The 12,798-nt window shown below is 45.3% G+C and overlaps 1 protein-coding gene across 1 annotated transcript in view; it reads left to right on the plus strand.

Moving 5' to 3' along the window:
* kif26ab (kinesin family member 26Ab) overlaps positions 1-12,798 on the plus strand; it is a 66,736-nt gene that overhangs the window by 24,000 nt on the left and 29,938 nt on the right. Inside the window, 3 exon segments of the mRNA XM_054613267.1 lie at positions 3,301-3,538; positions 3,541-3,776; positions 8,614-8,813. Of these exon segments, the coding sequence (XP_054469242.1) occupies positions 3,301-3,538; positions 3,541-3,776; positions 8,614-8,813 (674 nt within the window).

The raw sequence follows: 12,798 nt of genomic DNA on the forward strand, positions 1-12,798 counted from the left end.
GCGTGCCTAAAAAGTCTCTCGGCTGGCAAGGAGCCTCATGCATTTCAAATCACTATGACCTTCCCTTGATTTAAGGCAGCTTGCTATATCTGGCCTGCCGCTCCCCATCAGAGGCACATCAGATTCCCAACGCTGAAACAGTCAGGAGGCAGTGTCACTTTTGTCTGGTTAGAGAAAAGGTGTACTGACGAGACGAGGTAAATGATGTGTGATTCGAGGAAGAGTCCTATGTGTGACTTTAACCGGTGGTGCTGTTTGCGCCTCAAGAAGGCATGGGAGAGAAATCATGCACATCTTTCTGCCCGTCTCCTCATCCATACAGTAAGTGGTTACGGCTGAGCTTGTTTCCATCAGCCTCTGGGCATGGGATGTCTGTGATGACACTCTCCATCAACCCACAGAGACAGTCAGTTAGTCGGTGGTCTCTCTCTCTCTCCTGCTGCTGCTCCTGCCCTGGTTTTCATTACAGTTAGTGTTAGGGACAGAGACAAACTTAGGTCTCTAAGGGCAGCGAGGGGCTCATTCCAAAGGCAGGGCTTCCTCTCCCCAGTGAGCTCGGCACACCTCCTTTCCATAATAAGGCCATAGCATCTGACTACATTTGTCCCCAGAGTTTAATAAAGATCAGTGCCGACAGGCAGTAAACCAACACAACCACCCACAAGCCTCCAGGCAAAGGCCACAACCCCGGCCTACCTCCTCCCACCTCTCTTCTTTCTCTCCCCTGTCCTCTTATCCTCGCTCGGGCAGTGTGAGTCTCTCTACGGTTAAACTCCGAAGAGTCAGAGCCCTGAAGTAGCTCCACGCCTCTCGGGAATGCTTTGAAAGTTTGGTTTGTGCTGATGCTGTGCATTACATACTTCTCCTTTAGCAGTGCTGCTCTTCACACCCACTTGCACCTGTCAGTAATAGATCATATGGATGATTAAAGAAACAATATGACTACGGGGGCTGGGCACACCCATGCATCATATGTTTCATGTTTATGCTTATGCACAAGCTCTCAAGCAGTTAGCTTGAACATGGAAGCACAAACATAGGAGTTAACTTTTTGAGGATTATATCCAAAGCTACATTGTCTGAGCGATGTGTGAACTATCTACAGATCTCGATGTCCTTGTCTAAAATGCTCTTCTCCACCTCTCATGTAGCATATCGAGACGGATTGTGTGGCCTTCAGTTTCATCACATCCACCTCACTCTCCTCCGCATCCCTGACATCATCATCCTCATCATCAGCGCCATCACCCTCATAAGCCTTGCGGCCCTGACCCTTTATTCACTCCACAGGGCGTAAAGCTCACAGACAGCTTTACAGGAGAAGCCCCACTCTCCAACCTCCAGAATCCTAACTGAATAGCAGATGGGCTCAGCTTTGTGTGTCTTTTTTATTAGCTCCCCTAAATCAACACATAACAATGCATGGAGATAGAGAGGGAAATTGATTTCTTCCATCTACCAGTGCCCCGAGGTGGGTAAGGGTGTGGTCGGAGGGTAAAGGGTGAGGGGTGATGAAAGGGCCGAATTGACTGGTTATGACTTTACTTCAATTTCCTGTCTAGAGAGCACCTACATGAAGCCAGACGAGACTGTGAAAGTAGCAGCCAGCGGCGTTTTCTCTCGCTCCAATTTGTCATAGACTCTTTCATCTTATTTCAGCGGAACTGTCCCGTCTTGTGCATACGTATCCCGCCGAAGCGTTAAAGTACAGATTGTTCACGTGCCAGGATCCAGCTGTGTTTGATATCATTTTTTAAATCCCTATCATAGCTTCATATTTCTTTTATAAGCTTCTTACATTTTAAATCCATTCCTCACTAAAGCATCAACATTCAACATACTGCACTTGATCTATCATCAGCCAGTCGTCAGCCCATCGTTCGTTGTGAGATTTATGGGATTTTCTACATATTTCTTAGATTTGCTTGCATCCTGTTCGTTCCTGCCTATGTGTAAAAAAAGTAGCCAATACAGTAAATCATTTACCAGAAGCACTCATTCTACATTACAGTCCTCTGCATGATTTCCCTTTACATAAAGTGATGATATGGAGATTGTGGTTATCCGTCAATGAGTATAATTCAGTGGATACCACTTTTTGTCTGTTTTTGAGAATAAAGACAAATGTACAGATGATATGTGTCCACTTTCTATAAGGCTGTGGGAAGGTTTTCGTGATCATACTATTAATTCTGTGGGTGTTTGCAGAGAAAGGTCATATAAAAGTCTTTGTATTGAGCTGCTTTCACGGGGAGGAGATTTAGAGTCCCTCAGCCTAGCTCTTTGGTCTCTAGGTCTATTGGGTTAGCTGTATTAAGTGGCACTACATTAGTGCAGAGGATTGCTGTTTCGCCGCTGCTTCACTCCTCCTGATCACCTCGGAGGTTCCACGGAGCAAAGGCCTCATAAACATTTATGTATGGGCTGTGGGCTCCTGTCTTAGGCCACGACTCCACAGGGCAGAAGCCTGGTGCCCCTTTATGCCTCTTAAGAGACTGTGTTGACTGTCTGTGTTTGTGTGTGTTTGTGTGTGTTTGTTTCCCTAAAACACAGAGAAAACTATGTTCCAGCCTCACTTAGGATTTGAATAGTCCATTGATAGCTCAGCATGCCTCATGCTTCCTGGAGGAGCTAGTTATTGTCACATTTGGTGTCTTATCATATGTTTTCATGCTGGGACACTTATCATATGTAAATTGTATGGCTTTGGGCACTAGAGTCCCCTCAGCTGTTGTTTTCTTTTCTCCTTCCTCCTAAGCAGAGACTGACACCTTAGGGAGTCTTCTAAGAGACGAACTGAAAGGACAAAACTCCACTGGACACCGTCGCTAAAAGCAGTAATAAGCTGAAATCTGCTTGGCCCTCCATATCTAAGGCTTCACACATTTCGCTTGTTTTTTTTTGTTTGTTTGTTAGGATTGTCTCTTCCAGTAATCCCGCCGAGCATTATTTCAGAGTTGCCTCCCTATGTTTGGCTCATTTGGTCTCAGATCCCCAGCAGACGCTGTGAAATGAGCACTTGCCTGGTGAAACTGATCAGCAGTCTTAAATTGCATGCAGGCAAAGCATCTCAGTCTAAACAAACAACCATCCCAGAGAGAGGAAGTGGTTAAAGCAGGGGTGTGAGGGTCCCGGAGGGCAGCCAGGGACCACACTGCTAGCAGACCACTGACGTGCCTGGAAAATGTGAACAACAAACAGGAAATCCTTTCAAAAGAACAGATAGTTAGACATGCTCGAGATCAGGTTAGACATAGAGTTGTGTTTAAGCCCCCTCTCTTGTTTGTGTTTACTCTGCAGGACCCTGGATATGCAGCCTTCCTGTTCGAGCAGCTCCAAAGACCCGGGAGCCATGAAGCTGGTGTTAGCTGTTGCCAGGTGTGCTCCACACCTCTCCACCAACTGAGGCAGGAGGCCTTGCAGACGCTGCACGCTCCCATCCTCACCCTCAGCTCAGACATGGCCGCCCTGCCCACTAGATCCTTTTTACCACAGCCCGCTAGATTCACTGTGTCGTCCTCCAGCGTTCATGCAAAACAACCGTCAAAGGCCAACCGGCTGCTCACTCTGTCCTGCCCTTGGGGGAGCGGCACAGGGTACCAGGCTGGTCGCAGAGCCCCTCTGTCTCCTCAGGGCCTAAGACTAGTGTCCAGGTGACAGTGGCAGGAGGGCAGATCAGTGGATCCCTGAGCTCCGTCACCATTCAGGCACAGCAGTATCTGGAGGGCATGTGGAGCATCTCCAGGGTCAACAACTTCATCCCTCAGCCTAAACCGGTATGTCTTTGATGCGTTTTTTGCAACTTTATACAACGTTTCATGCATTCTCATCCATTTAGAGTGATTTTAAAAAGTGCAGTAGATTTAGATTCAATTCTTAAAGGGTCAAATAGCAGAAAATAATTGATAATGTAAAGGAGGAAAAGTGATGATAAATATTCAAAATAATCAACCTAAATAAATGAAAATGTATCATGAAATACTTTGATTAAACATTTGCTTTTTCTTAAAATGTCTGCATTTAGTGCCGTAGTGCTCGTCAGGTTAAGTGTCTTCAGTACAAATGTTACATTTCGGACCTTTCGAGGAGAGGAAGCCCTGTAGAGAATGTGTGAGTCAGAGCTCCACAGGAGTGCTGACCTCTCATTCCTCAGTAGTCAAGGAGTCTGAGTGATCTGAGGTCAGAGGTCATCGCTACACTAATCTGCTGACCTTCTCCTCAAGGGCATTTCAAATGACCACCCCGCAGCGTCACCATAACTCCTCTGTGCTGTTGGAGAAGCATTAGTCTGTGCTTTGTTTGATGTCTAAGAGACTTGGAAAGGTCCTGAGTTTTGCCCTTGGTGTCATGGAACTGATCATCCTGTATCTGGTTTATGACTGCAGATAATGTCTTTGCACATTTACAAGCTATACAGTAAGCATTGTAAGTGTTGACAGTGATTTTTGTAACATCCCAAAGCATATTGTTGGCTGCTGATATGAAGCTTTCTACTGATGTCTCTTCCTGTGTTGACAGGGACATCTGGTCTCAGACCTTTGTAACATTCTTCACCTGGCAGACTCACTGTTCATACCAAACAGCACGTGCTAACATCATCTGGTCCTTACACTTTAATATTTCCTAACAGATACAGTATATAAACTGTAATTTTACCGTTTTTGCTAACTGTTGTTAACTGCAGTCCGTTACAGGTCTTGGCAGTGTTACTCCTTCCTGCTTCACAATTGGAGACAGATTTTCACTCCCCCGTTTAATGTCAACAAATGCCTTTAGAGATGGTTTATGGGAGGCTATCAAAAGCTTTTAACTGCATGTACACAATGTAGGGCAAATGAAACGGCCTGGCACAGGAGGGAGAGGCTGACTTGTGTTCTCCATCTAGTATGTGTCTAAAAGCAATTAGTGGCCCTCAGAGCTGGGGTGAGTCACTCAATGCCACACAGCTGAGGCTGAGGCCCTCCTTGGACAGAGAGAAATGTCTTCAGGACATGAAGTTACAGACACAGCAGAAATGCAAAAAATGTTTTCCCCTAGCTTGTTTCTTTCATTAAAACCAGATCCTTCAGAGAGACAAAAATCCACACACACACTCACGAGGATTGGGAGTTACGCTGTGCCGAAAGGCACAAGCTTTAATTCATGAGTCCCTCTTGGTTTTCTGTTGGGAAAGCATGCAGTGTTCTTCTGACAAAGAAGCAGAGATGGATGTGTGTGTGTGTGTGTGTGTGTGTGTGTGTGTGTAAGACAGAAATCCTGTAGACCAGGCTGCCTGAGGCGCTCCCACACACAGCACATTATACCTTGAATCTCCCATTTGGGAAAAGTCTCTGGTTAACATCTGAAATGATGTTTGTGATCGTTTGAAATGAAAATGTCTTGCTCCCCTCTTTGTAATTTACACTGGTTCATATGAGAGTAGCTGACTTGAATTGGGCAAATTGCCATCCAGATGCACTGATTTGAGGCAGTCTGGTTCAAAACCCCAACTTAGATAAGATCCAACTTCTCAATTCCTATAGTAACTCCTGGTGTTGTTGGGTGTTCGAATAAGATCTTCAAGCATTTAAAGTAATCCAGAAAATCAAATACTACGTACTATACAAAACAAGAAAATTACTTACCCAAGTCTGTGATTTCTTTCCTTTTTTTTGCCCAATAAAATCCACAACCACATGTGCGCTAATCTACCAAGACCAAGTGCTCTTGACCCATGAGGGCCTCCGTTATTGGCCCCATGGTCGCCTGCTGCCACAGCCTGCTCCATTGCCACCAATTTGAAGCCCAGCAGATGATCTTGGCTGCTGTTTCTTTGGTGCAGCTGTGCTCGCATGGCTGTGTGCCACAGAAAGCAACGATGACAAGAGAAGAAATGGATACAGGAAGGAAAGGGAAGGACGATTCTTGCCAAATTAGGAAATAATTTTGAAAAAAATGGCTACTATGGTATTTGCTTATAGACAGTGGACATTTTCTGTCCAGAGAAGGAGTGTAACGTCAGGGTGTTTTACTTTAGTCCTTTTCTCACATGAGAGGTATTGTTAGAAGTCGGTTTTCACCTCAGTTGGACTCAGTTGGTTACAGAGGCCAGCCAAGCACGACAGTCGGATTAATACAAGGCCCATTTCACTTCAGCAGTAATCGTCTGTTGACCGCCGGGATCAAAAGTCACTGGGGAGTCCTGGTGCTCTCAGCGGCTGAGGGGAAGATGGTCTGCTGATAGCGTGCTTGCCCCCTATCAGCAGATAGGGGGCAAGCACCCCCCCCTTCCTGCCTTTTCTTTCCAGTGGTAAACCAAGAAAAAGGGATCAGGGAGAGTTGCGGGGTTAAAGGGTGGAAGGCCAGCTCATTACTGGCTCTCAGTGCAAGCGGGTGAGCACACATGGCTCCACTGACACGGCCTAATTACCTGACCAGGGGATAGATTGTTCTTTTCAGTCAGAATCAGGGCCAGTCCAGGTCCAAGGCTACAGAGAGCAGCTCGGCTGAGGGGTTGAGGTCCGCAGCCTTAATACCAAGGGGAATACTTTTTGACAGGCACTGTGATGAGCTCATGGGTGTGTGCACCTATATGTGTGTGTGTGTGTGTGTGTGAGTCGGAAGTTTCATCAATTTCGAGCCCACACCCCAGCTACGAACAGCTGTCATGCTCCTGAAAATGTGCTGCAGATTGATTTTTAAAGCCGACACTACACCGACTCAATCAGTGACAGACTCGATGAGTTACACACAACAGCTTCCTGTACGGCTGCATGTGAAGTGCTCTAGCCTTTCGTGCCAAAGTGTAATGGGAGTTCCTAGCCTGTCACCGACACCAGCATGGTATGAGGCTTTCCGATCTGGCTTCTGCTGAGGATCTGTATTTGGCTCGTTTCAGTTTGCAGCCAGTGGTTTGTGCGGTGTACTTCTCAAGTCATAACTTCACATACCGCAGCTTGATATCAGACTCAACCTCCATGATGGAGTCTCAAGAGAGCAAAACCAGAACTCTAAAACAAGGATTCTTAACTCCGATAACAAGCTAAAAGGGAAAAAATGGGAAAGTGGGAATTCATGCATGTGCACTGCAGGTCCATCGTTTGTCAAATGGTCAGTGAAGCTTTTCCGAGGAAAGATAACGCTCCCCCGCTTTATTATAGCAACCATTATACTGCATGTAAAGCTAACAGTGGCAGCACTGTGCAGAGCAATGGCCAGGCCTCTCATGTGAATATCAGAATGTAAGTATGTCCTCACATCCTGATGTATAGCATTCACATGTCAGGCTTGGCATATAAATAGTGCAGCTGTCAGCCCGTGTTGACAAATGGCAGATAATAGAAGGCCAGACACTTGAATTTTAAAGAATTTTATTTTAGGTGCCAAACATGAATATAGGGGCAAACACTATGGTAAATATGCAGAGGGCCTGGACTGTGTTTATAATACATATCCTGTCAAATGGCACTGAGGCTGCGTTGTGCTCACTTCAAGGTCGTTGCCGATGTCCATGTGTCAGTGTAATAAATGTTTGTAGGAAAACTTTGGCCTATATTTATTTAATTTCTGATGCTGAAAAACCACAGAACCGGTTCTTGTCAGCGTCTATTGATCATTGTCTCGCAGGATAAACCAGCGGCTCCGGTGAGGATTAACCTTTTGTCCGAACGGTGACTCCAGCTGAAGCGTAGTCTCCGAGTTGAGTTTGGCTTATATAATTAGCTCTCTGCACTCCTTCAGTTGGACTACGAGCAATCACTGAACCACAGCAGGGTCCTGAGCTCCAGCCGAGCCTTTATGCTCCATCTCCAATCAGCCTCACCATACACAGAGGGCTATGCTTGGTGTGTGACAGAGGTTTGTTTCTGTGCATCTGCAGGGTTTTGTTCAAACCTTTTAAGCCGTATGCATACTTAACTGTGCATTGTCCAAAACTGTAGCATCATCACAACAATGTTAATAATCTTTACATAACTTTTTGGAAATAAGTGCAACAAGAAACAAGAGGCCATCGTAGTAAGGCCTCCTGCAGCACACATGTAACAAATATGAAGACTTACAGGTGGTATATCTAGAGTAGCTTTGGCATTAGGTACCAGAGTACCAAGGGCTGAAACAAATGCAGCTCAGGTCTGTTTACAGCTACCGAGCTTCCAGTAACAGGCATAGTGTCGATAGCTCGTAAACATTTATGGAACAAATCACATTTCTGAGATTGTTGTTGATGTTTTTTGGTCCCTTTGAAACTCCCTCTTAGATAGTCCAAGTAAGAACTTAGCCTGCAAAGTGCCAAATTAGCCATGGAGGTATAGATATAATCGGGAGCAGAGTGAGGTAAATTGCTTGTGATTTAATTACTAATTAAATGTGGGTTATCGCTTAATTACAGTAGGCTACAGCCAGAGCAACCTCCAGAGTGTTGCCAGAATCAATGAATGGTGCAGCATCCTTGCTGTTCTGTAGGGAGCTCTCTGCTGTGGATACTGCTGACTCTTGCTAGTCGGTGCTGGCTGCAGCAGCTGCCTGTCCATCTGTGGCACAGGGGGAGTAAATGGAGTGGAAGGAAGGTGGGCAGGAGCACTAAAACTTGTAAGTGAAGGCTGTGGTCTTATCTCTGTATCTGTGTGTCAACAGACTCATGGTCTGATGGGGGAAGCAGACAGGGATGTCACAGCCTCGGAGGCCCCGGTCACCACCATGACCACCAGCATCAGCAGCACCCTGACGCCCTGCCGGCTGAGGAGCTCCAGCCAACCGGGACTCCCGGCACCCGTCACCAGTACATCCACCTCCCCCTCTCCGTCCTCATCTGCAGCAACCTCCTTCTTCATTAGGTAAGCGCCTTCCCCCCGTTCCGTCAAATCACTGTCAAAACGTTCAGAGATTAGATCGAGCTTTTGCAGTGCTAAATGAAGTGTTTAGTGTTTTTGGGAGCTTGTGTGCGTACACACCTGCATGCGTTCAGGCTCCTGTGTGTGTGTGTGTGTGTGTGTGTGTGTGTGTGTGCACAAGAAGAAAGCTGACGCGGAGATATGCACAGACTCGCCTTCAGATGTCTGTCGAAGGTCGTGGCTCATGGTGTTGACTTCCATGTGGGGCACCTATTCCATGGAGATGTTGTTCTTGCCATGGTTGAATTATATCATTGCCCTGGGATACACACCATCATGGGACTAAATGAGCCTTTAGTTACAGGCATCACTGCCCATGAATAGATAATAGAATTACATCATTCGATATGAAGAGGGAGTATCTCTCACGAAGGGGCTTAGGTTAAAGCCATGTATTGTATTGAGGAATTTAATGTTTAGTTATTTTTTTATCATTCTTTTGTTTCTTCTACCTAAAAGAATCTCTTAACATTTTGCAGCTTTGCAGCACAATCATTTTATATTTCAGTGAAACCTTATGTTAATCGTGTTTCTCAGGCTGAGCGAGGCTTTTTCAGCACTGCTTGGCTCCGGTGTTGTTGTTGCCCCGGAGAATACTTCACCCTCTCCAGGCGGGTGGATGGCTGGTGCAATGTGCTATATTGTCATTGATAGATTCCCTGGCAGGCTGGTCAGTGCATACATCCCCTGCCTCCTCTCTCAGAGGAGAGCTACGCCATAATGAATGTTGGCAAAAGGGAATGCTGGCTAAGAATGATGCATAGGACCATTGAAGCTCTGCACCACAGGAGGTGAAGGGGACTTGTGGAGTGTGACAGGAAGCCCATGGGGGATCACTGTGGAGCTTCGCTTTTCTCCAAGCACCCCGAATGGAGTTTGTCTTGCCAGTTTTCACAGGGTCGGAGTATATCAGTGAGACCATGAGGCCTCTCCTTTGGCTAGGAGTACATTCCAGATCCTCCACTAAATATGCAACTTCCTGTGCTTACCACTTCCTGTCACAAGAGCAGAAGTCCTGAACAACAGAGAGGTGTGGCCCTTTGCTAGGGTTAATTCCCGACACAGATGTATTAGTTCTTATGTTTTCATTGGATCTGAGTTTAAAAGAGTAGCATTCTGTAGGGAGTCATGTCTGGCCAGCCAGCGTGGGCTAAGTGCTGGGTAAAGAGGGAGGTGGACTTGTTTTTTTCTCCTGTAGCAGGTCCTGGTGGGGAAGCACAGTAAAAGGTTTCACCTCTCATTTCATCCTCAAGATAGTTTGCTGCCAAGAATGTGGTGTTTTACTTGGCCCAGAGAAACACAATGACTATGAAACAGCATCACATTTCGCAGACACAGAAAAAGGTGGTGGAGATGCTCTGTGCTTGATTTGAAGCACACACCCTTTTCCTGACCCTCTGCAGCTGTTGACTGCAACAGGAATATCATCATCATCATCATCATCATCATCATCATTTTGTTGGTGTCTTTGTTTTTGTATATCGCTGCTGATTGAGTGAAAACAAATTGAATCAATCAACAGATTTTCTTGTTTTGTTGGTCGCGCTTTAATAAAAGCAACGGCCCTAGACTTGATTGAAAACTCATATCTGATTGGTATTCCTTTTTGTTCTCGAAAGATACAATTAGTGGGATGCATGTGTAAATCCTGAGAGCCCAGGATGTGGGAGCAGAATAACCAAACAGCAGTTTCTACCCCAATGGAGTGGAGAGGGCTCCTTAGACACTTGTCTGACATTCACTAACACCGTTCCACTCCGAGATGAAATTTTAATTAGAATGCAATTAGCTGGAGTCTGGCTGCTTTAGCTATTCTGCTGCTGAGAGAAAAGAAGAGCGTGGTGAACAAAAGCGATTCCTCGTTAAATTTTTTCATTGCAAAAATAAGTCAACCGTTGAACTGGTTACAAAAAAAGCATTTAATTTGTTTCATTTAAGATGTCTACTGACTTGAAAAATCATTTTAGTTTAAATGTCGAATCGATAAATACTGAGACCAGCAGTTCAGAGTCACATTTTGTCAAATTCTTTGCACAAATTAGTAATGTCTCCCCCCAGAATACAATCGGTCCACCTGATTTACTTACTTGTGCAGTCAAATAACTTTCAATCAAAAATCCCTTCAAAATAATTTAAAAGCATTAAGTTATTATAAGAATTGAACATACAGAATGTTTTGATTACTCAGCGTCAAAGGACCCACAGATTAACGGCCTTCGCAACAAATCACTGAATTGCTTAGCATTAAGTTAATGCGTTCATTTTAGTGCATAGTTTTGTATTTTAAATGCAACATTTAGATATTTTGTCTTCCCTGAAAAACATTTTTTGGGGTAACCGATTGATAGATTTGGCAACTGGGGTGAGCAAATGATTAATGTGAAGGAAGTTGTTATTAATTCAAAGTAACAAATTACTCAACGTGTAGATGAATGAGAATATTTTTTTACTGTCTGTTCTGTTGCTCATGGGACAACTTTCCCATAGAAGTCTGTTTATGAATATTATCATGGGATGCTTCTATTTTCATAAACTAGAAAATGTCTTTGGTCACGCGACAAATGTATCCCTTAAGGCACTTTTGAAATTCCAGTTATGAAATGGTTCTGTCATCCTGCTTCCTGTCTCTGGTAATTGCTGAGAGCAAAGCGATAACCCCGGGGTCAGTAATGACCAATTGGCAATTAGACTGACTATACAGTCGCAGGGAGACAGGAAGAGTCAAGGGTCAAACTCTGACCGGATGGTGTCTGTGTGTGTGTGTGTGTGTGTGTGTGTGTGTGTGTGTGTGTGTGCATGTGTGCATGTAATTATGTGTGTGTGCGTCATAGTATTACTGGGGGGGTAATGAATTCAGAGCCATGTGTTCAGCTGACTAGCACGTTAAGCACTGATTGCCTTGTGACAGAGCATATGATTAGTGTATTGACACAGCATTGTGTAATGAAACCAGGCGGAGCTCACAGCGGGGGCTAGACGGTGTGGCTAACCACCGCCTTCTACCCATCTTTCTGTTCCATTAACACCTGCTGATTGTGACGGTGTGTTTATTACCCACCGGGCCCGTGGGATTTCTCAGCGTACACCACTAAGAGGAGTCGGCTGCTCACTTTGCAGTCTACTTTTCTCGCTGTGCTCATTTCTGCATATCAGCATGAAACAGTTTTCCATGGTCTATAGGTGGTCCCTTGTTTATGTTTGTTTGGAGGGAAGATAGTCCCTCAATTGTTTGCTACCTCACACTAATTACACTCCGGAGAGTTATGATTTACTCACTCTGAAGATACATGGAGGTAATGAGTATAGAAGAGTATAGAAGACCTTGGAGAGATGACTAGTTGGTAGAGATTCAGAGACTCCAGAGGTGGCACCGAGGCTGGCGTGCGGGCTGCTGGAGGGGCAGGGTGGACAGCTGTTTGCTGGAATGCGGCCCTGGAGGAGTGTCAGGAGGATGTGGTTTTATGGTCGTCCATCGCCGCCCCGCAGCTGCTGCCCAGGTGAGTGTTTGTGCGGTAATGACTGTGATTGTGCAGAAGGAATCCTCCTGTAATTGTGGCAGCAGGGCCATTTAGCCTCTGTTCTCCTGCACACACCAGACCCTGTCTTTGTGTCAGCAACACTCACTCTGCCCTTCATCCCCCAGGCTCTGAGTAACCATAGAAACAGGTCATTAGCTTGTGGGAATAAAATGTTACTGTTTTTTTGGGGTTTTTTTTTCAAAAATGGAGATTGGAAATCAGGAAGTTGAAATAGCCCTCTCCACTCCACTGGACTATAATTAAATCAGAGGGAGAGGGGAAAGCATCACTTCAATAATGACTCCTGCTTGTTGCAAAGTGGAAGAAAAGCCGGAACACAAGTACTTGTTCTTCTTCTGGACAACACATGTTGGCTGCCTTGCTGAGGTCCATTGTTTAATCAGTTTATA

This window comes from Anoplopoma fimbria, chromosome 15, assembly GCF_027596085.1.
Source record: "Anoplopoma fimbria isolate UVic2021 breed Golden Eagle Sablefish chromosome 15, Afim_UVic_2022, whole genome shotgun sequence".
Lineage (NCBI taxonomy): Eukaryota > Metazoa > Chordata > Actinopteri > Perciformes > Anoplopomatidae > Anoplopoma > Anoplopoma fimbria.